Source organism: Oryza glaberrima, chromosome 9 (assembly GCF_000147395.1).
Source record: "Oryza glaberrima chromosome 9, OglaRS2, whole genome shotgun sequence".
In the NCBI taxonomy this organism is placed as follows: Eukaryota; Viridiplantae; Streptophyta; class Magnoliopsida; order Poales; family Poaceae; genus Oryza; species Oryza glaberrima.
In genome coordinates this window covers 21,324,696-21,352,161 of record NC_068334.1, presented here as the reverse complement: position 1 = coordinate 21,352,161, position 27,466 = coordinate 21,324,696, and the positions used below count along the sequence as shown (strand labels likewise).

Here is a 27,466-nt window from a genome sequence, read left to right as displayed (position 1 = left end):
CTCTAGATTATCTAGCAAACCAACTTTGATAAATTGTCGCCGGCTATCATTACTGATTGCTTCTTACGATCTCTAGCTCCCTGAATATGGCTCATCAGGAGACAGAATACGAAATGTAAATGGAATGGGGGCATTATTCACTAGTGTTGCAATTCACGCAGAACAAATTAAATGGATTTCTTATCAAAGAATAACAAATTTCTTATTACTGGCAACAAAGGATTTCGTTCACTCCTTCTTTGCTAGCCACTCAAAGATCAAATTCGTTTTAACTCAAACGGAAAAAGAATCAATTCGTTTATGCTTGTCTATCTTATTGTTTTGGGAGGAGCTCGTCTATCTGTTGATCAACACGTAAGCAAACAAACAGCCACGGGGAGGGCCCAATTATAAAACAACCCACTCGCCTTCATGTAATCTTTCGCGAAGGAAAGGCCCAGACGTCCGATGAAATCCCATTTGGGCCGAGAAAATGGTGGGCTGCACTTGAGTGGAAATTATCAAAACGGGCTTCTCTTTTTGTTCTTTTTTCTTTTTTGAGGGATGGCTACGATCGTTTACTACTCCTTCGTCTCTAAATATTTAACGTTGTTAACTTTTTAAATATGTTTGACCATTAATATTATTTAAAAACTTTTATAAAATATGTAAAACTATATGTATACATAAAAATATATTTAACAATGAATCAAATGATAGGAAAAAAATTAATAATTACTTAATTTTTTTAAATAAGACGAACGATCAAATATGTTTAAAAAAGTTAACGGTGTCAAATATTTAGGGATGGATGGAGTAGTTAGCAGTTTGGCAATGGTGTCAATATTTGGGCAGCTGTTTAATTTGCGAGACTGCTGTTACGTATCCATGTCCCAACGCATGCTGTTTATCTTTCTGTACAAAAAGCTTCCCAGCTAGCTAGCTTGATTGATGGCGTGCTATATATGGCACGTGCATGCTTTGCTGGCTGCTAGCGGCGCCACATCAGCAATAGTGCGCGCATGCTGCACTTGATCGATCGATCTACTCCGTTAAGTGCAAACGCACGAAATATTTACTGACGTCTCACTATCTAAAAATTCAGCACGTACGTATGGGTAGCGACGATCGACGACATCACGACATTCATATATAAACAATTTCTGCCCATTCGTACATCTCTGAAAGTGCTACATTCATATATAATTTTTTTTTTTAAAAAAATTGTATAAGTCGAATTTTGATTATATGGTTGCAGAATTTTATAAAAAAATAATGCTCTTATAATTGTTTGAATGATAGATAATGCATGCAGGAAGTAAGAAATAAGGGACACTTTGTTGAAGTAAAATAGTACGAATTACCACGATACCGGTCACTTAACACCCCAAACTCCTAAAACTGGAACAATTACCCCCTAACTCGATCCAGAGCGGTTTTCAGTCCATGTGGCAATACAATTAGAAAAAACAAATAAAAACCGATGGGACCTACTTGTTAGCGTTGCATTTTTTCTTTCCGCCTTCTCTGCCTCTTTCGGTAAGCGTAGAAAGCACTGATGGCAAGGCCCAATTCAACAGGGAGGGGAGGAAAGTGCAGTGGGCGAACTCGTGGAGGACAGCGACAGGAGCTCCATTTCCTCCCATGTCGGCGTGCGGCTTGACCTCCTCCCACACTGGCATTGCCCTCGCCTCTCCTCTGGATCTGAGGCGGTCGCCGACGTCCTCGCCGCATGCCTCCTCGAGTCCCTGTTCTGGCGCCGGCGGCGGGAGCACCAGCCTTGCGCGAGGAGATCCCCCTAGGTTCCCGTTCCACCACCTCGGAGTGGATGTATCGGAGGAGCCCAATGTTGTCGCTGGGTTCTGGCTTTGACGCTGAGTTAGCAGATGATATCGAGAACAGGCCGGGATATTCTCCTTCCCTAATCTCGGGGAGCCACTGGTTGTTGTCGATGCGGCTGGGCGGTGCTCGACCTGGCCAAGCTAGAGAGGTTGCTGCAGCGTGAGGAGGTTGTCACAGAGCTCGCGTGGTTCACGGAGCTGCGCGTCGGCGAGGACAATGCGCCGGTGCCCTCTCCCCGGATCTGAGATCACCGCCACCGCTGCTTTGGGATTATTGTTCGGCCAACCACGCAGCTCTGCCGCCCTGGACTTTTCCAGTCGATTATGCTCCACCTCAAGTAATTGAGGGGACCAGTCTCCGCTGCTGCACCGACCTGCCGTGCCCCCGCCACCTCTTCCTTGCTTGGTTCAAGGGTAGAGAGAGAGAGATGGAGGTGGAAGGAGGTAGAAGTGAAAAGGCGAGAATATATGAAGCACTGACAAGTGGGACCATTATTTTTTAAATATTTTTTTGCCATGTCAGCCAACCTAGCCTAAAACAGTGCAGGGGCATCGCGCGGGGGAGTCGCCATATCATACTACCATAATAGTTGGAGGGTATTTCGTATTTTTTCCTTCCTCGATCGCAGGGTATTTCTGCGAATGACAACAACAGGGAGCGAGGCAGGGGCGTCGCGCGGGGGAGTCGCCCTCACTTTCAGCCGTGCAGGGAGAGGCATGGACAAGTCCGCGCAGGGAGTCGCCGGCGGCGATGGGGAGTGACAATGATTTGGGGGCAATTACAGGAGACAGAGAATAGGAAAGTTTGCTAGTGGGATGTAAGCCAGGGGACATGGGGTTTTTCAAAAAGTAAGGCAAGAGGCGTGCGGTTTTTCGTAAAATTGCCCAACCTGATTTCTGGCCATTAGATTGAGATCGGATGGATGTGTTTGCACGAGCCTGAATGCACCTGATATATTGCCAAAAACACATATGTAACTCTTTAACTAACAGAGCTCATATATTGCCCCTTGTCAAGCATGCAACACATACACATACATGCGTATGCGGGATCTCTATTTTATTCAATCATAGGTACACAAGGGCACACTCACACTCACACTCCATTTGTCTACACTTACGTAGTAATTATATATCCACGCGACGCATGCATATTTATTTATTTTAACAGATAATTTTATACACGTCTGATATATGATATATGATGGATGGATGATTTAAGCAGCAGCAGAGGCGGCGGCGGTGGGGCAGGGGCAGCTCTTGGTAGGGTAGATGGGGTACATGGCGATGCCGCAGATACCCTCCGGAGCTGGGATGTTGCGGATCATGCGGACGTAGCCGTTCTCGCCCCATTCTGTGCTCCACGAGTTCTTGACAATCCAGTAGAGCGTGCCATCCTCCGTTACGCCGTAACCCACCAATAACACCGCGTGGTTCAACGCCGTTCCGCATGCCCCAGTAAACACACCCTAATTAATTAATTAGAGTTAATTACGTACTACCTCCATACACAAATATATGACGTCACGTCAAAAAAAAAATATGGAGGGAGTATTACATTGGTTCCAAAATATAATAATAACTTAATTCATTCTAGCTTTGTATCCTCATCCAAGATATAATAAATAATAAATTTTAGGTAAGTATCTAGAGTATATATTTTAAATAGAAATCGCTATATATATATAAACAAAGTGCAGTACCCCTTGGTAGTACATGAAGTCGTTGCTAGCTTCGATGAGGACGGATACGGGCCCATACGAGTACACTGCCTGCTTGAGAGCTTCCTCATCGTTGGGATTCACGAAGGAGTGGCTGTCGATCTTCACAATTGGAGCCTTGTTCTGCATGCATGCGTATATATACGAGTCCAGGTAATATATATAAATCCGAGTAATAAGAGCAAGTATAATAGTTAGCTATAAGCTTACTATAAACTCACGTGTAAGAGAGAGGTAACAAAAAAAATCAAAAGTGTTAGCTCTCATGCGAGAGCTAGCTTAACAGAAGCTCCAAGACAAAAATAATAAATGTATAAGTGAGAGATAGAGATATGAGAAGAAAATTATAGCCAACCTTATAGCTAATTTATTATATGAGCTTGTTCACTTTGATGCCATTTTCAACCTTACCAAATTTTGGTAAAGTTGTTAAAAAAGTGGCTACATTTAGTTTGCTGCCAAATTTTGGTAACTATATAAGAAATCCTACTAAAATTTTGGCAAGTTATCAAAATTTTGGTAATGTTTTTTTGGCATCAAAGTGAACAGGCCCTATGTGTTGGCTTTAAAATAGGCTAATAGTAGACAGTGAGCTCTACTATTATCCTTGCTCTAATAATAATTAGCATATAATAATACTAATTAATTAATGAGTGACGAAGTACATACGGGGTCAAATCTGCACGTGTCCTGCGCGGCCTCGTACTTGGGGTAGTAAAAGTAAGGATCCGGTGGGGGGCTGTAGCACTGGTCCAAAGTTATCCCGTTGCTGACGGCGTAGTCGAATGCATAGTAGGTGTATCCGCCGTTGCAGTCGCCGGCGCCGGAGCAGTCGAGTACCTGCTGCTCCGACAGCGTCAGGAGGTTCCCTGTCATGATCGCGTTGTTCCCCTCTACGGCACCTACTACGGAGAACGCCCAGCAGCTACCTATATGCATGGGGGTATATATATTAATTAGTTAAATCCATGGAGAATTAATTATGTAAATAATAACATGTGAATTAATGTGTCTCGATATATATGTATGTACATGATGGAGTATATATACATTAATTAATTAAACGTGCATACAGACGCATGCATGCATTAATATAATTGTATTTGTCTCATCAAGATTATTGTAGCACGCACGTACGTACCGCATTGCCCTTGGTCCTTGACACGAGTGACAGCGCCATGTTCTCTCCAGTCCCAAGTCGGGGGTGCGTCGCCGGCAACAGGCTCTAGCGGCTTGATGGAAGCCCGGGCACCGCTACTGCCAGCGGTGCCTGGCTTGGCGCCGGTGTACTTGGCGGTGAACTCCTCCAACGTCAAGTCGGCGAACTTGTTGAGGCCGAGTTTGTAGGTATTGCCCTCTTTCTTGTTAAAGTCATGGATGTACCTGGCGTTCTTCTTGAACACCTCGAACCTGCTAACCTTTTCGGCGAGGTCCCCTGACGACGACGACGACGAGTACACGCTGCGCCACCTCTCGTAGAGGCTCCACATGCTCTCTTCCGTCTCCAGGTCCTTGTCCGTAATAGGGACATCTGCCTGCACCGTGGCTGCCACCACCACCACAGCCAACAGCACTGCTAATGATGACTTCCTCATCTCCATCGATCCGTACATACGTTCAATTCGATCGTATCTATGTCGTTGCTACTTTTGCTAGCTACTAGCGATCGATCGAGCACTGCATGAATAGCTCGTGGAAGCCGCGGGACTGCCATTTATAGAGCTCCATCGTCGACTAGTTTAATTCAACCTTGTGGCCGGGCGAATAAACGATGACGATGTTAATACTACTAGCTACTCCTAGTTAGAATCCCGCGACCGCGTTACTGTGGAACCTCTCTACATTTAAAAAACTAAAAAAAAATTAGGTCATTAACTAAAGGACATTAACTCCTTTAAAGGAGTACATGCACAAAGGCACATCATTAACTTTTTTTGTCATTAGATCACATTAGTACTACCAAGATAGCAACCATTAATTAGATATATAAGAAATAAGTTACTTATTATCCATCTAATTCAATCATCGATTAGTCATCCTTTTACCTCACCGCTCCTGGTAACATACTTCTTCTATACTCGTAAAGGAAGTCGTTTAGAACAACGACACGGTCTCCAAAACACAACTTTGACTTCTTATTTTTATAAAAATATTTATTGAAAAGTGATATATGTATACTTTTATGAAAGTATTTTTCAAGACAAATCTATACATATAATTTTTACATTTTTAAACTCAATAACTTGAGAGTTATTTATGATTTATATTCCCAAGGTTTGACTTAAACATTGTCCTAAATGACTTCTTTTATGAGTATGGAGGGAGTACTCCTTAGCTCATATTTATAACTAAATGAGGAGTACTTTTTTCTATCATGTTTATTAGCATGAGAGTGTTGACAGACAACGTTTTTTCCTTAATTTATGACGATCCGAATAACTCAACTGGAGCCGACCTGACTCAACTTGAGTAAGCAACTAAAAAGTACACCATTCCATCTCTCCATTAATCGTTGATTTTTTTTCAAGTTTTCAAAAAGAGTGAAAAATATGTATGTAAATCATCGCAAATATCAATCCCACCTTCGTGGTTGAAGAAATAATATCAGCTGATAACAGCTGAAACCGTATAGTAGTGATTTTCTTCTTTTTCTTTTTTTTTGCGCCCTCGGAATAGGCAACATGTATGTTTACCCCTGCATAGCAGCTCCTCGATCAATTGGGTAGGTTAACCGATGGTGTCGGATTTCTGTCATCGGCACTGTTCATGGATGCTTATGGCATGCCTAGTATTTACTTGATTTCTCTACGAGATTCTCGCCCATATACACCTATCCTTATGAGTTAGGAGCTACTGTATATGTCTTCCTACGTTTCACACCCTCCGTATTCGTAAAGTAAGTCGTTTTGGACAGCGACACGATCTCAAAAATACAACTTTAACTTCTTGTTCCTATAAAATATTTATTGAAAAGTGATATATGTATATTTTTATGAAATTATTTTTCAAGACAAATCAATTCATATAATTTTTACATTTTCAAACTTAACAACTTGAGAGTTATTCATGATTTATATTCCCAAGGTTTGACTTAAATATTGTCCTAAACGACTTTCTTTACGAGTACGGAGGGAGTATGTGAGAGGTGAAAATTTTAAAAAAATTGTCACAACTTTTTTTTGAAAGCTTTCAAATATAACTAATAATTGCCGGCCCGTTTGTATTCGTATATGAAAGACCACTATATTTGTATACACACGGAAAAAGGTTAATTTACATATATATATATATATATATATATACACACACACACACACACACACACACACACACACACATACATATTTTGATCCTTGGGCTGGGTATGCGTGGATTTTGAAACCTATAGCTATCTGCTATCCACAACACGTATCGATCGATCGATCCTTACCCAGGTAAAAATTAACCTGTTACGTGTGCGTTTTAGCCTGTTTCCCAAGAGTTTTTGGTCCTTGGGAACTTAGCACAGATCCTGCTAGTGAACTGCCAAAACTAATCGTTCCATGCTTCCATCATCCATGAGAGAACTTCTTCTTCATTGTTTATGTTTGAGTCGTGTGCCTCCAGTAATACAGTATATGTACAGTCAGATACAGTAACCAAATTAACCTGTTGCCGACCCTAGTACGTTAATTAAGAGTTGTTCAGCTGTTTTGCGACTCTGTTACCTGTCGATGTGCCAACGCATGCTGTTTTTTCTGTTAAAAAAGCTATATCGATGGCGTGCAAATTAATTAATATGCACTGCTGGTTGCACGCTCCATCTTTTGAAACCTATACGCAACACATATCGATCGATCCTTACCCAGGTAATAAATCAACCTTATTCGTGTGTATACGTACGTTTGAGCATATAATTATTTAAATCCATATGCATATACCACCCCAAGGATGAAAATATGTATATATATATATATCCATGTTGGAGTTATCTCACTAGCTTTTATTTGGTTAATCATTGCTTGCATATATTTGGTTAATTATTTCACTAGCTTTTATTTGCATAATTATTGCTTGCATATATTTAATTGGTTAAATATCTGACTAGCTTTTATTTGGTTAATTATTGCTTGCCAAACCTAGGTAGGATGAAATTGGTTTTTGGGCTGTCAAAATTATGACAGGGTGTGAGGTAGATATATTTCATGTTGTTTAGAAATATAATAGTTATGTTTACTCTAATCAGCTGTACTGTTCAGTTGACCACTATATTTTTCATGAACGGAGTGAGCAATTCGCACTCGTAATACAGCCTACTCTAGTGATACAACTGATCACCGGTGATCGAGTATTATATCTACACGTAATACGTACGTACGCAGGATGGACGTCAGCTTAATCTGCACGAGGTAATTGTCAGCACCTGGTTTTGTACACCAAAAATCACATATGTTTACAATATCATCTTCTATATCAGTAGATGGTATATACATAACATAATTTTATATCACAAAGCTAATATCGTTATATTAAGGTCATATAATACGTAAGTAATACATGGGTTGTTCGAGTGGGTCCTAAATAGAACCAACAAGCATGATCGATTACATTACTGAACACCAACAGAAATAGATGAGTAGCGAAAACTTAGCTGTAGCGGTACACCCTCTTCCACAGACAGCGACCGATGACGGACCTCAGCCGATGACCTCACTTGTTATGGACTCCAGATGAATCCATCAAAGATGAGACCATTCGTGATGAGTACTTAGGCCCGTCACAGCTACGCCTATCATAGGGTAGGCCGATCTGATGTAGTGGTTGTACAATATTCTAGCTACTACTACAAGACTCCAGATCTTTTCTTTTTACATGTTCTAAAATTTCTGTGGGCCCTAAAATTGACATACAACAAAATTTTATTTTTTTTTACTATACTATTTAGACCAGAAAAACCAGACAGTACACAGGCAGCACATTTTTTTTTACAGTAATGCAGTTTTTTTAAAAGATTTTGCACCTCAATCATACATTTGCTACGTCTCTGCTGGCCGGCGCTGCTTTGAATATTTTTAATTTTTTATACTTCTAATATTTACAAAGTATATTTCCATTTTTTTAGTTTTACCAATTTATATCCCTAATTAATGTACTTTGGGATTTTTTTAAAACAAAGTCTTTTTCTAAAAAGCGTTTTTATGAGATGGCAAACGGTTGTTGGACCACATAAATTAACATGCTAATATGTGGTCATTTTGCAACTGAACCCCTTACGGGGGGTGTAAGTGGCTAACCCGCAAAACCCTCTTATAGACTAAAATAAGACGCAAGCCCGTTTATTTTGGTCTATAAGTGAATTCGCGGGGCCGCCAGCTGATTTGACACTCGATAAATTCATTCCAATTTATTAGATCAAACACATGACAACCTCAAGATGTCACCCTCAATGAAGTTGTCCCAACTCCTTTCATGACAAAAATGATTTTGCGCTCGATAAACTCATCCAGTTTATTAGATAGAAATATGGGAACGTGAAGAGATCACGGCCGACGTCATGTAAAAAAAAACCTCCTGGAAGATTTTTTTCATAAAAACTCTCCGACAGGTCGTTAGGGGTATATACATATCTACTACATGAAAACAAAAATACACTTTTTTATTTGATTAAATTACTTTTTAGACTTTAAGTGAACAATTTGCTTTATTAGCTAGTTCTATAATATGTTGACTAAATTTAATTTCTAGATAGACTTATGTTTTTACCCTAATAATAGATTTATTTTTAATGTCGTGACAAGTTACTTTTTTTTAAGTTATAATGTATGTAAATTACTTTTAGACTTTATTGAATTTACTTTTATATGCCTAATAAGTAATTTAATGAAATCTAAAAGTAATTTAGATATATTATAAAAGTAATTTTTCATTAAAAATATAATCATGTGAGATCTTGTTATAAAGATTTAATTGTTACGAACACAACAATGTAATCGGATCGTAGATCAGATCAGTAATTTAAAAGAAAATTCCATAAGTAGAAAAAATACGTACACTGGTATGTGTACTAGTAGTAACCGGACCTGACAGTGGGATCCCTGGTTATCACAATCCCCACTGGTTATCATAATCCAGCGGATAGTCTCGTCGTAGTAATATCCTTATTAAAACCGTTTAAAATAACTCCCTTGGTTGTTTTTCTAGAGTGGTTTTCAATGATGTGATGTCCACGTGGTAGCACAATCATTAGAGTAATTAAAAGATAGATGTGACCCACACATAACTGATAAGGGGGAAACTAGGGTAAATTGGATACATGCCATTGCAGTTTTGCCTATTCAGACAAATGTCATTATAATTCGTCTATTCGTAGCATATGCCACTGCCGTCATGTTTTTCATGTATCTCCATTTCTTTTTCCTTTTCTTCCTTCCTTCTCCCGCTTTCTTCCCTTGAGCTTGACTGGCAAGTGGAAGGTGACGGTGATGAGCTTGACCGGCGCTAACGACGACGAGAAAAGAAAAGGGAAGGGTCGGGTTAGCGCGTGTGCTAGGTGCCAGTGACCTTGAAATCCGGGAGCGACATGGCGGTCTCGAAAATAAGGAATATTGGAAGAAGATTCTATAGCACATATAGAATATAATTTAGAAAAAAACTTAAATTCGAAATTAAAAATAAAGAATACAAAAAGATGTTTTAGAGTCCATATAGAAATATAATAAGAAACAACATAAATTCGGAATTAAGAAAATAGGAATATTGAAAGAAGAGTTTAAAGTCCATATAGGAATTTAGAACAAATTGAAAGTCCAAATTAAGAAAAAAAAATTAGAGTTTAGAGTCTATATAGAAATACAATTTAGAAATAACTAAAATTCAAAATTTAAAAGTAAGAAATATTCCGAGAAGAGTTTAGAGTCCATACAAGAATATGATTTATTTTGGAATTAAAAATAAGATTTATTTTAGAATTAAAAATAAGGAATATTGGTAAATAAATATAGAGTCCACATAGGAATACAATTTATAATAATGGAAATTCAGAATTAAAAATTAAGAATATTGGAAGAAAAATATAGGGTTCATATAGGAATTTAGAACTAACTAAAAGTCAGAATTAAAATTTTTTATAAAATAAAAAGTAGAATTTAGAGTTCATATAGAATACAATTTATAAATAACTAAAATTCAAATTTTTAAAAATAAGTAAGATTAGGAGAAGAGTTTAGAGTCCATACACGAATACAATTTAGAAATAAGTAAAATTTGAAGTATAAAATAATTAATAAATATAAATACAATACAAAATTCAAAATATTGTTGTTATTTTTAATATATTTTAATAATAAAATATGAAATATTTAAGCTATTATATAAGAAAAAAAATAATGATGCTAGCCGCGCAATCTACGTGAGTCACCATGCTAATATTATCTTACTATAAATTAAAGTTGATGTCCACCAGCTCCTAAAACTCAATATGTAAGTGTACTATATCATCACGCACTAGCAGTTATTATCTAGAGTATTTTAAACCATATGCAAGTGTGACATATCATCATCCACTAGCAATTAATATCTAGAGTATTTTAAACCATATGCAAGTGTGACATATCATCATCCACTAGCAATTAATATCTAGAGTATTTTAAATATCATGCAAATATGATATATCATTTATAATTTTATTATATTTTAAAATTTTAGTATGCAAGCAATGTCAAATCATTATCTCAACATTATTTTCATATTATTTAAACATACACATCTGTCATTTTTATAATGTATAACATACATTCATTCACATATCCCGGAGGAACGCGTGGGGGTATCAACTAGTTTTATAGAGGTGCGTAGTCGTTCACCTCCCTCCCTCCCAACCACACGCAGCACAAGATAATACCATAAAAAAACGAGGGATGAAGATAAACGACTACGGTTGAAATACGTGGTGGGTATAAACTAGATTATGGACGTACGTAGTGGGTAATACGTCAATAATGATGCCCGTCGGGCGACCGGGCGGGGGAGGAGAAATCGGATGCTCCCCCGCCCCATGCACACGCGCTCCCCTCCCCTGGCCCACCACGTGTCCACACACACAACTCTATTGCAACAAATTACTTATATATTTTGGAAACTCTGTATTAACGGAATTTGGTTTATTTTTTGTTCCACCAAAAATGTTTCATCTAGTATACTCGTAATGTTTCACTATGTATAGATCTAATGTTGCAGTGAACGAAACATTCCATTGCAACAAAAAACCAACATATTTTGGAAACCCCCTATAAAGGGAATTTGGTTTATTTTTTGTTCCACCGAAAAATGTTTCACCTAGTGTACTCACAATGTTTCACTATATATAGATCTAATGTTGCAGTGAACTGAAACATTCTTTCACTATTTGCTGAAACATTGTTTTTATATAAGGTGAAACAACACCCAATTTAAACGAGTGAAACATTTTCGATCTACTTAGTGAGACAATTCCGATATACCTGGTGGAACATCGTGCAACATTTAATTTTTTTTTAATAATAAGCTATTTTTTTCATCGGAATATATCCATGTGTGGTCTTGTTTTGAAGATTTAATTACAACGAATTTAATGGTGCAATCGGATCATGATTTGGATAAGTAATTTAAGAGAAAAATCAGTTTAAAGTAGTTTTGCACGTAAATCGGACGCTGACATTAGCATGACCTCAGCATCCGATTTTTCTTCAAATCATCAGGCGTCCGAGCCGTAGGCAGCCCCGTAATACGTGGTAGGTATCAACTAGTTTTATAGGCGTGAGTAGTCGTCCACTCTCCCACCATGTATTACTCGAAATCAAATCCCGTAAAAAACCAAACTGACCCACTTCTACCCAATGCACGCGTGTAGTACTGGAAACAAAAATACCGGCAACGATCGAACCCTCTCATTTGAAATTTTCTTATTTTTTATGCTTAAATAGAGTTGCGTGTATGCCATATATTCCTTGTACCAGTCCACACCTTGGATCTCTAATCTTGCCGATGGTTTCTCAAATGAAAAAAAGAACTCCGATCGATTATCTTATCATACACATGATCATGTACTTATATGCGCCATAAACACCGCTACGTTAATTGACTTTGCACGCAGAGATAAGTACATGATCATGTTGTTTCCTCATGTTTCAGCCGAAATCCAATGGCCGGGAGGAATTAATTAAGCTAAACTTAATTTTCCACGTATGCAAGCATTCCATGGATGGATATATATACGTTCGTCTGTGTTCGTGTGAATCCATGCCTATTTATACTTACATAGGCCATCTAATAATAGCTGCTCCCGTCATCTTACAAATATATTAAACGTTATGAACAATATCTTAACTACTTAAAAAATTGGTAATTTTCTAATCGTAACTTCAATTTTTGCCCGTCCCTTGCGTCATCCGCATGACGTGATAGCCAGCACTCCGCTTCCTTTGTTCCTTTCGCTCCTGATGCACGTTCATAGCACTTGACGCGCCTCATCTGACTGGATTTAGGTAGGGCGGGTTACTCGTCGATTATAGGGATTGAATACGAGTGCAAATGCAACATGATCGTTACAGATGTGATATAGATTATGATATGAAACAAACAACACACTTCCTAGATTTCGGCAGGATACGATCAATCGACCGTGTGATGCGTTATGCGTGGGTTGTGGGAGGGATTGCCGGCTGTGAGCTTTTGACTACCGGGGTTAGGGAAGAGGGTGCTGCCGACGAGGATTTGATGACCAATAGGCTTAAAAGGGAGCTAACATCGGTAGGTGGCTACTGGGTAGGAGGTGGGCATCAAGACAGTGATGGGACGCTTCCTAGTGAGGGGCTGTGGTCTGTGGAAGACAACCGCTGCGGTGGTGCATGGCTTGTGAGGCGATGGCGGACACGGCAGCCGGTGGTGATGTCCCCGCCGATCAAGGGCAGGAACTGGAAGGCGAGAGATGTGGGAGCTCTCCCTGACACAGTAGAACGAAAAAGTGAGTCGAGAGGAACAAGACAACGTGAAAATCGTATGATCGACATCCAACGGCTGAGATCGTCGGTCGATAATAATGAAAAGAAAAATAAATCCCCTTCGTGGTGTCGTAGCTGATTGTCAGGTACGCTGTGTCATGGGGGTGCCGTGACAGTCTGCGTGTTGGTATGGATACACTTGCCGTTGGCATCAACAATGTGCAACTAAATTCTAAAGTGGGTAATGTACTACTAACAGATTGTATACATTGTGAAAGTAGTAAGTAATAAATATTAGGTTTCTCTTATCCTTGTCTCATGGCTAGTGATTGTGGGATTCAGTTTAATACCCACTTTTGTTCTTTCACCATTGTGGCTAGAATAACAACTAATATCCACCAGCGTAGGACCCATCCTAATCATAGAGTAGGTAGTAAACATTGGTGATGCCCTATCTAGACTGATATGGAGGCGTGATTGGCTGGATGATGCCAAATAAGTTTTTTTTTCTTCTACTACTCTGTATTTTCTTCTTTCCTTTTTTTCTGTTGTTTTCTTATTTTTACATAACGGCAAAATACTAGGAATGTAGGGAGTTGCTTTCTCATCGATAGGTTTGTTCAGAGTGAGGAGAGAGAGGATGATCTAGCCTTGCGTTGGTACTCATGTTTATTTTGTTACATGTTTGAGATGGTGATTAAAATTGCCATCATGCATGGTTTTATGCACCATGGCTTCACTATAAATTGTATAGATGCAAAATATCAGAAACATCAAATTAGGTCATAATATATCCAGAGACGTGCGGAGCCAAAAATTATGAAAGACTAAGGTTAAGACAAGACTCAACTAACAATATTTAAATAAGATTTTAGAGATAGGTCTAGGACGGGCTAAACCCAAACTGCCCTAGCTAGGGTGCATGCCGAAACTGACAAAAATGAGAAAGTTATCCTATCAAAAATGAAAAGATTAGTTTAAGAAAAATGAAAAGATTAGTTTAAGAGTGATCCAAAGTGAAACTTGGACAATAAAATATGGCCCATATATATTGCAATTCACTCTATTTTAGTCAAATCATAAAACCTAATAAAATTTATGGTATTACTTTATTAGATAATTATTTTGTTTATGTATATGCTACATCATGATAATCATCCACTACAATTATTTTATTTTAAAGCATCTTAAAACTCATAACACGTCATGTACAATTTATTCTATTCTGACATATTAGCATGTCGAATCATCGTTCTCACACCATTTTCAAGATATTTTAGTATATACTAGTATAATATATAATATAAATCTATGCATTTTACAACAAAGCGTGAAGTAGGGATGAAAACGGATCGGATACGGACGGATAATGCTCATACCATATTCGTTTTCATATTTTTTACCGGATACGGAAACGAATACGGATAGCTCGAATACAGAAACAAATACGGATTATCTCGAATACGAATAAGAATCGAATATGATCGGACACGAATACGGAAACAAATTTTTCTCGGAACACGAAAACCAACTCAACTTCTAATAGAAACAAATATCAACATATATAATTAGCTCCTTTTATATAAAATATAGTATAATTTATAAATATTTTTTTAAAATTTAAATAATATTAAGAGTGTGGACTAGTGTTAAGAGATAAACTACTATTAAAATCTAAAAAAGTATCTTGAAGATTATAGAGTTATAAAGAAATGGGGTATGTCTTATGGCTTCTGCGGATATCTGAATAGCACTGTTCACCGGATATCCGAATTACTATCCGTATCCGACGGAAACCCCGATACCATATCCGTATCCGTATCCGGAAGAAAATATCCGTATTCGTATCCGTATCCGAACTATCCGAGAAATATCGGATCCGAAAGGTATCCGTATCCGTTTTTCTCCGGAGCGGACGGAAACTATCCGCTCCGTTTTCATCCTGGCGTGAAGCGTGGGACAACGATACTTTAATTTATTGATCGATCCAATACGTACTAGAGCCATCCGTTTCAGATCGACGGTAAGTGGTCTACACATTACCGCGCGCTCACGACGACGAAAGGTGCATGCATGTGATGGACAAGAGGAAGTCTAGTAAAAAGAAATTAAGTTGACTGGAGAGTACGTACTCGTATTATTGTAGAGAAATACAAATCGAAGTAATTATTGAATCAGTTAACCATATATACCTTATTAACTCGTGCAGATTAAGCTGTCGCGTCCATCCTGCGTACGTGCGTACGTATTACGTGTAGATATATATAAATACTCGATCACCGGTGATCAGCTGCATTACTTGAGTTTTGAGTAGGCTGTATTACGAGTGAGAATTGCTCCCTCCGTTCATGAAAAATATAGTAGTTGTCAACTGAACACATACTGATTAGAATAAACATTAACCCAGGGCAGTGACTAGGGGTCTAGTCACCAGATATAAGGATAGGAATGCAGTATCTATATGCAATCTTGGATGTGAGATTAGTATGTGACTTGTAATTATACAGGTACAGGACTCTCACAAGGACTCTTACATAGACTCTCACACTTAGACTCTCATGATCTTTTATTTAGGTTATACTATAGTACTAACACTTAGATGGAGTGGAGTGGAGTGTGATGGCTGGTGGAGAGGTGAGAGGAATGGTTGAGTGAGATGTGTTGTGTGTGAAATGCGATGCCTCTGAAGTGTGATGGTGAGCCCCTTATATAGCGCTCGGTAGAGAATCTTCATGATATCTCTTCTTGACTTCAAAGAGTTCATGATATCCCTTTAGACTTTATGGAGATAATCTTTGGTGATGACGCTTTTGACCTTCAATAAAGATGTCATAATATCGCCTTTTGACCATGGACTTATCTTATCTGGAATAGTGTAGATTCCTTATCTTGAATAGTGATCTTTGTCGGGAATGACAAGATCTTTACTCATTATCTTGGTGACAAGATCTGTCGTCATATCTCGACTAAACGTGTGTTGGATTGAAATCTGATATTCCTTCATCTGAATCATTATCTTGCTTAATTGAGTAATAAGGAGGTATTGGCGAAGATGGCTTAATTTGGCTGCATTGTACCATATCTTCGTCTAGACTTCTGCATGTAGAACTAGATTTTGGGGATTCTTCCAATCTTTTAAACATAGTTTCATATACTTGAAGTTGCAATTCTCCCTTTGTCAACTCGGGTCTTGCCTTTAATAATTCTCTTGTTATATCTTCTTTTAGTTGAGCCACATGAGATTTCTTGTTTTTGGCTCGAAACTTTCTTCCTTCAATTACTGGTGTGATTGCAAACTTATCCCACCATCTTGCATAATAGTTTCGCTTTAAGGTTGCTGGGAACTCCATTCTTTGAATATTGAGGTCCCATTTTAGTATCCAAGGCATCCCTGTTTCGGCACAAAATTGCATAAGGATAAAAGGATATTCCTTGAGATCCTTTTTTGATTCTTGTGTAATAACTTTAATGATTTCTTGTGGTAGGATTTCAGGAATGGCCCCTGCTTTCAGCCACCAATTACTGAAAAACCACAGTGGTATCTCCTCACATCCTTCTTTGAAGCGAATAAACCATGAATGCTTCATCTGGGAATTTTGTACGAGGAGTACTCTTTCCCAGGCCTTCTAATAATCCCAATAGTTATATCTTTTATTTGCACAGGATGTAGAATATATAGTCCTGGCTACATAAGGATTTGATGATTTATCCCAATCATCGATACTTATAATTTTTTGGATCAATAATTTTGTGAATCCCAATTCATCACCATTCCTTGTATGGAATATTTGTGCACTTCTTGTCTCACATAATATGGTCTCATAATAATTTTGATCTTTCCCTGGATATTTAGGGATAAAATATTGGTGTTGTGGGAAATACTTTTCCATAATCTTGATAATATTGAGATCAGAGTCTCCAAATTCTAATGGCAGAATTACTTCCTCTATATTGAGGATATAAGATGAATTATTCGATTTCTGATTGATCCATAGACTTAGGTTCAACAGTTTGAGATAAAACCCATTTCTCAGGCAGGGTGATCTCATCCCATTTCAGGGTTTTGGGGGTAGTACATCTGTTATTAGGATTGGTTTGAAGGAGAGTGGTTAGGCCTTTTGGTGTATAATGTTTGGCACAAGGTGCTAAAGTTGTCATGGCTTTGTAGTAAACTCTATAGTTAACGGAGATGTTTTCACTCCCTGGTTCTAGTTCATAACCAGATGTTTGTAAGTTGAGAGTGAGAACTTTATGGATATCTGTGTCTGAGAGGGATACAGAAAAATCAGGAAAGGTGTTAAAATAAACAGGACCATTACTGAGGCTGGCTTCCACCATGCCAAGTAAGGAATCTTTGAACCTTTTATTTCTGCAATCTCTTAGACAAGCCAGAACAGAGACGTTCAAACCCTTTCTAGTCAAGGATCTGATAGCAACTTGTATAAGACCAAAGTGAAGGTAGTGATATTGATGTTTAGCTCTTATAGAATTGATTTCTCTTTCTGAAAGAAGATGCAGGGTTTCATGCAAAGAACTAATTGGAATAGTTTTTTCAATTGTTTTAATATAGTAGTCACTAAGTAACGAAAAAGTACCTACACGATATATTTCCTTAATATTAACCTTAGGAATCTTCCAGTTGGAAATACTTTTCTCAATATCCTCAAAAGATATAGATGAAGCATTCTTTACCGACATAGTGCCAACAGACTTCTCGCTACTGCACGAGGCTACAGATCGATCAGTGGCTCTTCGTGATCTAACCAACCAAGACATCTTATACGAAAGATAGGAAGATAGGTAGGTAGTTACCAGACAACGGCGGAGAAATCTCCCACAATTACGATCAACCTATTTGGATATGATTAACCAAATTAAAGCTAGTGAGATACATCGGTGATGGGCTCTAGATATATACAACTCGATTATGTCTGTACGAGTATATCTTTGACGGCGTTTATTTCGGCCTGATTAATATGACTAAGCCATAACGGCCCCTAAAACCCGCATGTGAGAGGCCGTCACAGATAAGAGGATGTGATAATTCCAACATGGTTTGATACTGGGGCTGGGTATGCATGGATTTAAATAATTAATTGTATTCATACATACGTATACAACGTAACAGGTTAATTTACCTGGGTAAGGATCAGGGTTTACATTACCGGTTGACCACTAAATTTCGAGTCCCATCGGTATCATGGTTTTCGATAAATTTCAACTGAATTTCAACCAAATCTACTGTTTAACTTCGAAATTCTAATCGAAATTTAATTTTGAGCCGTGTCGAAACGTCGAAATTTTGCGAAATTCGACTGGTTTTCGTCATAATTGTGAATCCTGGTAAGGATCGATCGATCGATACATATGTTAGCGTATAGGTTTCAGAGTCGATGGAGCATGCGGATCCGGATAGCATATATATGCGCCGTATTTGCACGCCATCTAATACTGTAAGTATTTTTTTTTTAAAATAGAATAACAACATGCGTTGGCACATCGACTGGTAACAGAGTCGCAAAACAGCTGGACAACTCTTAACCTCAAGTTCTTAATTAACTAATGTCGGCAAAAGTTTGTTTACTGTACTTGACTGTACATGTACTGTATTTACTGGAGGCACACGACTCAAGCTTAAACAATGAACTAGCTAGTAGAAGATCTCTCATGGATGATGGAATCGATCATGGAACGATCGATTAGTTTGGCGGTTCACTGCAAGATCAATCGGCTAAGTTCCCGAGAATCAAAAACTCTTGGGAAAACAGGCTAAACGCACACATAACGTGTTAGTTTACCTGGGTAGGGATAATCGATCGATATGTGTTGCAGATAGTTAGGTTTCAAAATCAATGGACGTATGGTAAATGTAGATCTACAGTCTCTTGTTTGCACTTGCCTTTAGTTTTGATATATATTTTGAGTTCGCATGCATGCATGCATTATTTGGTCGTTAATTTGCAGTCAAAGAGATCGATGCGAACAATGCGTGCATTTACATTTCCATTTGCTTTGGTAGGATGATCGAGACGCGCGCTTTCACTATATCCGTTGCAAAAACACATTGTTTTGGAAAATAAAAAAAATAAAACTCGGAAAATTTTCAGTATTAATACCTTTTTAATTAAGATATTTAATTAGATTGGATTCATGAAACGAAGATATATTAATTTGTATTTATCTTATAATATATTGAATAGTACTGTTTCATAGATTTTTTTTTATTTTTTCTCGAAAACGCGGGAGAGGAGAACTATGTATCATTTCATTAGAGTGAAGAAAAAATAAATTACAAAATATTTACAAAGTAGGAGTACCTGAACCCTCTCACAGAGACCCACACATCCAATAACACACCGGGGAACGCTAACTGCCCAAGTTAGCCATCCCACTAAGAAGCTTTTGAAGTGCCAAAGCTCCTGTAGAACACCAAAGATTTCTCTCATTTTCTATCACTTGCAAGATTGACATAGATTGTTTTTAGATAATACTCTTTCATAGATATATACTATAATTATTTGTTGAGACTAGCTTGCATATATTTTGCAATACAAATATAGTTGGTCTTTCAAATACAAATACAAATACAAATTAAATATAGATAGGAATTGCTAAAAAGACCATCGCATGTTTTTTGGGTGAAAAACTTTCAAATGTTTATTCCACCCAAAAAACTTACGACAACTTTCGAAATCTTTCACCTCTCAAATTAGTACTCCCTCCATTCCTAAATATTTGACGTCGTTGACTTTTTTAAATATGTTTGACCGTTCGTCTTATTTAAAAAAAGTAATTATTTATTTTCTTTTCCTATCATTTGATTTTTCATTGTTAAATATACTATTACTACTACTCAAGTTTTTTCCTAATATTCACAAAAGTTTTTGAATAAGACGAATGGTCAAACATGTTTAAAAAAGTCAACAACGTCAAATTTTTAGGGACGGAGGGAGTAGTATGGTATACAGTAGCTCTCCTTCGTCCTAACTCCTAAGGATAGGAGTATATGAGCGAAAATTAATCTCAAAGAGAAATCGATCGAGTAATACTAATAGTACGTCGTTGTCGCCCATTCGTCCCCAAGGTTTAATTAATGAATGAAATTAGTCGACGATGGAGCTCTATAAATGGCAGTCCCCCTTCCACGAGCTATTCATGCACTGCTCGACTGATTTGTGAAGAAACACGTAGACAGGAGATATAGGTCGATCGATCGACTAGTCTAGCTAGCTATAGGCTATAGCAAGTTGGTAACATACACAAATTGAACGCAGATGAGGAAGTCATTAGTAGTGCTGTTTGGTGTGGTGGTGGCAGCGATGGCGGTGCAGGCAGAACAAGTCCCATTCACGGACAAGGACCTGGAGACGGAGGAGAGCATGTGGAACCTCTACGAGAGGTGGCGCGCCGTGTACGCATCGCCGTCGGGGGACCTTGCCTACAAGATTAGCAGGTTCGAGGTGTTTAAGAAGAACGCCAGGTACGTGAGTGAGTCCAACAAGAAGAAGGGCATGACCTATAAACTCGGCCTCAACAAATTCTCCGACATGACCATGGAGGAGTTCACTGCCAAATACACCGGCGCCAGGCCCGGACCCCTCGCCGGCCTCGAACGCACGACGACCAGTACCGCTTCTCGGGCTTCCGTTGCCTCCGACGTGCCCTCGTCGTGGGACTGGAGAGACTATGGAGCTGTCACTCCTGTCAAGGACCAAAAGAACTGCTGTTACGTACATGATTAATTAACTATATTACCCCTCTGTTTCAGGTTATAAAACGTTTTGCTGCTTTAAATTTAATCAAGTTTGTAAAAAAAATAGTAACATTTTCAACCCAAGACAAATCTATCTATCTATTAACTTATTAAAGAAATAAAAAAAAAGTCTCCACGTTCGCTCTCATAGCCTAGAAATTCTCATATTAATTGGAGAAAAAGAAAAATAGAGTCCATATATAAATACAATTTACAAATAGTTGAAATTCGGAATTAAAAAATAAGGAATATTGGAAGAGGAGACTAGAGTCCATATAGAAATGCAATTTATAAATAATTGAAATTCGGAATTAAAAAATAAGGAATATTAGAAGTAGAGTATAGAGTCCATATAGGAATTTAAAACTAACTAAAGTTTAAAATTAACATAATAAATTAAAAGTGAGTCTGTATAAAAATACAATTTATAAATAACTAAAATTCAAAATTTAAAAAACACATGTGAAGAAGAGTCTAAAGTTAATATAGGAATAAAATTTAGACATAACTGAAATTCGAAGTTAAAAATTAAAGAATATTGAAAGATGAGTTTAGAATCCACATGGAAATACAATTAAAAATAATAAAAATTCAGAATTAAAAATAAATAATATTGGAAGAAAAGCCTAGAGTCTACATAGAAATACAATTTACGAATAACAAAAATTCAGAATTAAAAAAATATTGAAAGACGAGTCTAGAGTCCATATAGGAATATAATTTACAAATAACTAAAATTTGATATTAAAAATAATTAATAACTAACACGTATATAAAATAAAATATGAATATTACACATTAGTTAATGTAGTTTCGTAAAGTTAGTAAAAAATTAAAAATTATGTTGTCATTTTAATATATTTGGAAAATACATTGAGAATATATATATGTGTGTGTGTGTGTGTGTGTGTGTATATATATATATATATATATATATATATATATATATATACTATTATATGACAGAAAATATAATGATACTAGCCGTGCAATCTACGCGGACCATCATGCTAGTTTATTATAAAAATATATTCAATTATTGATTTAATAAAACTAATTTGATAATGTAAATATTACTATTTATCAGTACACTTAGTAAAACTTAAACAGATACTAGCTAATTAAGCTAGCTAGTACTCCACTTACATATGCTGCATGCTTACGATCGAGACGATATTTATATAACGTACGTATATTTGCATGTAGCGTGCTGCTGGGCCTTCTCCGTGGTTGCGGCGGTGGAGAGCATCAACAAGATCAAGACAGGTGAACTCCTGACGCTGTCGGAGCAGCAAGTTCTGGACTGCTCCGGTGCCGGCGACTGCAAGTGGGGCTACCCAAAGAGTGCATTTGATTACGCCATCAAAACCGGGATAACCGAGGACAGCAACCGACAACCCCCGTACTACCCCCCTACAAGGCCTGGAAGGACGTGTGCAAATTTGACCCTGTAAGTAGGACGTACTACCTCTCCCATCATCACTTAATTCATCAGTACTACTAGTATGCATGATAATTAATTAACGTTTTTGGTTAATTAATAATTAGTTGATCGTATATGTACTCTATATATATGTGCGTGCGTACATATATATACCCATGCATGCAGACAAAGACTCCAATTGTGAAGATCACTGGTCAATCCAGAGTGGCGTACGGCGACGAAGAAGCACTGATGAACGCAGTGTACCATCAGCCCGTGGCAGTTCTCATCGAAGCTAGCGACGCCTTCCGTAGCTACACAGGGGTACGTACGTTAGTTGTACTACGTCTCCACTAGCTATAAATATATATAGATCGATCGGATTATATACTCCATTAACCAATGACAACAATTATATTAACTTGTAGGGTGTGTTCAACGGGCCATGCGGAACGGCGACGAACCATGCGGTGTTGGTGGTGGGATACGGTAAGGTACACAACGGCCCGCGGTACTGGATTGTGAAAAACTCGTGGAATACAACATGGGGCGAGAACGGCTACATCCGCATTATCCGTGACATCGAAGCCGACGAGGGTATTTGCGGCATCACCACGTGGGCACTCTACCCCACCGGCGTTGCCCCCTCTACTACTGCTGCTACTGTCGCTGCGTACTAAGCCAACCACGTGGGTGTTAGACCATTCTATACATACGGAGTATATCCGTATTTACTGTATATGGTTCTGTGTGTTATGGACGCGTGCTTAAATTACGTACGTGATGTATAGTAAATAAATATGCACGTACGTGTACACGCGTATGATGTGGAATAATAATAATTAAGTGCGGAGTATGTACTTAATAAAAAAAAGAGTGCGCGTGCAGCAAAATTAAGTGTGCCGGGATTGAATAAAACAGTGTGCCTGCCTGCACATATATACTTGCATGCATGTACTTTATGTTGGTGTGCTTGAAATAGGAACAAATAAACTCTCATATTAAGAATTATATGTACTATACACACGTGTACTGCTGTTCGTAATTTTTACTCGACACTGTTTTGAGCATATTGATATAGTCATATGTTGTACGTACGTACCATTACTTATGTTAATTATATCTTAATTTGCAAAAGTTATTATATAAATATAATTAGCTATATTGGTCCGGAGTGAGATTTAGGTGGTAGGGGGTGACAACGCTTCGGATCAGGGATAAGGGACAACAATAGCACTTGTCATCATCGAGCCTAGGGATGCCACCCTTATTGGTGGAACTTTAAATTTGACATAGGAGAGCGGAGGAGGGAGGGAGTAAAGTAAAAGAATAAGAAATGCCATGTGGGATGGGGAGAGAGACCGAGAATTAATTGAAGAAGAAGAAGAAACGAGCGACCTTTTTTTCCCTCCCTATGGCCCTATCCGTTCTCATTCTATTTTTTCTGTCTTTTTTCCCTCCCTGTCTGCTCTGCTAGCTTCCACTTGTTTTCATTGTCTATTTCTTGATATTTGACCTCAAATGCGATTTATAATTGAAAAAAAAATCATATTTGCTCAAATATAATTTTGAAGTTAGTTAAATTTTTAAAACATTATTTTATAGTATTTTTTAATGTAGTTTGTTTTTCAGCATTAGCTTTTAAGTTTTATACGCAAAATATATTTTGGTCGCTAATAAGTCTTTACGGATATATATGGCATTTATGCGACAAAAATCGCTTGTTGATGATATTTTTTGGAATTAGGCACTTGTCAATAACATTTCTTAGATTTTATCGTAGTTATTATTCCCCTTCAATTGTACTACTTCTCATATTCTGTAATTTCTCACAATCCCATGACCAGGCCCATATATATAGGGTGTGTTATTAATAGGGTATAAAATGGAGTTATCCCAAATAAAACAAAGAAAATGAGAAATTCAGTTGGTACCATCCAACCAGCGATAATCGAAGTGTAGACATCTCGATTCTCTATCAAATTTAATGTCTTCGAACCAATTGATTTCGGTCTCACACTTTTCTTCAATTTGAATGAGTTAATGTAAACTTAAAATGAATATGAATTGCAGGCCCCCATTATCTTAAAACTAAGATATTAATTGCATGCACGAATAAGATGAGACCAATTCAACTGAAATGGCCTTTTCAATTCGGCCATCGTCTACAGAAGCTGAGATATATCGACATCGATCCTTCCCCCAACTAACCTTGTTGCATGTACAATAGTACGTACGAACTTGCATGTATACGCTTACGCAATTATAACGTATGCAGCGCAAGGAGCTAAAAACTAAACCATGAAATCAACTTGGATTTACCACTAGCTTAAATTCTTGATTGCATAGTTAACATATCGATCAATAATCTGTGGTCACCTATCTATAATTAAAGAATATTTCCCTAGCATCGTACAATTGGACATTAATTGACATGGTCTCTGCAATTAAAATTTGTACTGGACTAAGAATACATGCTCTTTTTCGTTCGAAATATAGCATCACTAATTACTAGAATTAATTAGCTTAGTACGTAAATGCAAATGTCAAACAATGACAGAAACGTACTCCTTCAAAATTTGTTCGGATCTTTTTTTAAGGGATTTTTTTTACAAGAAATTGAGAGTCAAATTGTATTATGGCGAGTCAGCTGTATTTGGAAAATGGTAAGTGGGTCGAGTACCTTATCAGAACTCCTAATCTAAAATTTACCGAAAGACAAGTGATGTATATTTAAAACAACATGCAATCAATATTCTCGGTCGTGATGGAGGAGGAGGAACAATTACAAAGACCTTATCAAGCTCAACTTGTAGGTAGTCTCCTGCAGCTAGCGATCGAGCTGCCTATAAATGGCGGCCTCCACTGCGTGCCCCATCATTGAGAAACAACAATCATAAGTAATTTTTACCTAGCTCAGATCGATCCTCTAGCTACTTAGGTAATTAAGATACGTAGCACAGTAACACATATGGAAATGAAGATTCCGTTAGCAGTAGGGTTGTTGGCTCTGCTGGTGGCAGCCATGGCGGTAACAACGGCGGCGCACGACGACGATGACGTGCCATTCACCGACGAGGACCTGGAGTCGGAGCAGAGCATGTGGAATCTCTACGAGAGGTGGCGCGCCGTGCACGCCTCGTCGTCGTCGTCGCACCTCGGCGACATCGAGAGCAGGTTCGAGGCATTCAAGGCGAACGCCAGGTATGTCAGCGAGTTCAAGAAGAAAGAAGGTATGACCTACAAGCTCGGCCTCAACAAGTTCGCCGACATGACGCTCCAGGAGTTCGTCGCCATGTACGCCGGCGCCAAGGTTGACACTGGCGCCTTTGCTTCCATTTCCGAAGCCGAGGAGGAGGAGGAGGTGGTCGGCGACGTGCCCACCGCGTGGGACTGGAGACAGCATGGAGCTGTCACTCCTGTCAAGGACCAAGGCGGTTGCGGTACGTATTAAATTAAATTAAAGAGCCTAAAATTAATCAATGATTTGATTGTGTGATTTATTGATGAACTGATCCAAATTAAAAAAAAAGGGAGCTGCTGGGCATTCTCGGCGGTTGGAGTGGTAGAGAGCGCCTACGCGATCGTGACGGGGAAATTGTACACGCTGTCGGAGCAGCAGGTGCTGGACTGCTCCGGCGCCGGCGACTGCAGCGGCGGGTACCCTTCCAAGGTTCTAACGGATTTCGCCGTGAAGAAGGGGATCGCCCTGAGCCAGTACTATCCAGCATACTCTGCCACCAAGCAGGCCTGCAGGACGGCGGCCGGCACCCCGGTGGTGAAGATGGACGGCGCAGCGTCGGTGGCCTACGCCAACGAGGCCGCCCTGAAGCAGAGCGTGTACAAGCAGCCCGTCTCGGTGGCCATCGAGGCTAACAGTAACTTCCAGTTGTACAGTAAGGTGAACCATGCAAGATCTAAGTTCGTTTTCAGTTGTTTAAATTAACTCCATTTCTGTATGAGAAAGTTTTAATGAACATATATATGCATGGTCATTTCTCTATGAGAAAGTTTTAATGAACATATATATGCAGGGTGTGTTTAATGGACCGTGTGGGACATCGTTAAACCATGCAGTAATAGCGGTTGGGTATGGCGTGACAACAGACAATATCAACTATTGGATCGTCAAGAACTCGTGGGGTACTAGATGGGGAGAGAGTGGCTACATCCGCATGAAACGCGACATAGCAGCTAAGGAGGGGCTATGTGGAATAGCCATGTCTGCCATCTACCCCATCAAGAAAACCGCTGCAATTTCTTCCATGGTCGACGCTGTTGCCTCCTACTAACAACTCATTAATCCACCGATACTAGATATCGATATAGTAAGATGTGATCCTCTCAAGCCGGCCCGGTGAATATATATGTATGTGGTACGGGTCCATACGATATCGAGTGAGGTTGTAGTCTCATGAACACGACTCTCCTAGATGTTGAAAATTGTATTTACATATGCATATATAGTGAGAACACTTTCATAACTAAATAAATAAAATTATATAATATACACACACACGCACAAGTAGACATATATACATGTAAAAAAAAAAGAGAGTGGGCACTTATATATGCATGGGTCTTGTTAAAAAACAATGTGTTTGTTGTATGCATTTATATATTTGTATGTTTATGTGTGCTTGAGAAGGCAATAATTAAAGCTCTACTTTTAATTTATATGTGTCGTTTTCTACATTTTATCATTTGAAGAAAATTATTTTTTTCCCTTGAGGGAATTCATGTCCCCTCATTCTCCATTTCATTCAAATAGTCAATATAAAAGAAGTGACAAG

General features: G+C 38.4%; 2 protein-coding genes and 1 pseudogene across 2 annotated transcripts; 2 read left to right on the top strand and 1 right to left on the bottom strand.

The window, feature by feature from the left end:
• Positions 1 to 1,469: 1,469 nt before the first annotated feature.
• LOC127783850 (thiol protease SEN102-like) lies at positions 1,470 to 5,136 on the bottom strand. The gene is made up of 5 exons (XM_052310997.1): positions 4,683 to 5,136; positions 4,211 to 4,470; positions 3,524 to 3,664; positions 3,050 to 3,289; positions 1,470 to 1,853 (listed from the first exon to the last, which is right to left on the bottom strand). The coding sequence occupies exons 1-5, from the start codon at positions 5,134 to 5,136 to the stop codon at positions 1,470 to 1,472; spliced, it is 1,479 nt and encodes a 492-aa protein (XP_052166957.1).
• Positions 5,137 to 20,771: 15,635 nt separating this feature from the next.
• On the top strand, positions 20,772 to 23,353 carry LOC127783849 (ervatamin-B-like; annotated as a pseudogene).
• Positions 23,354 to 25,579: 2,226 nt separating this feature from the next.
• LOC127785168 (stem bromelain-like) lies at positions 25,580 to 27,240 on the top strand. The gene is made up of 3 exons (XM_052312591.1): positions 25,580 to 26,116; positions 26,207 to 26,574; positions 26,708 to 27,240. Exons 1-3 carry the CDS (start codon positions 25,645 to 25,647, stop codon positions 26,963 to 26,965), a joined length of 1,098 nt encoding a protein of 365 aa, XP_052168551.1. The 5' UTR covers positions 25,580 to 25,644; the 3' UTR covers positions 26,966 to 27,240.
• Positions 27,241 to 27,466: the final 226 nt, after the last annotated feature.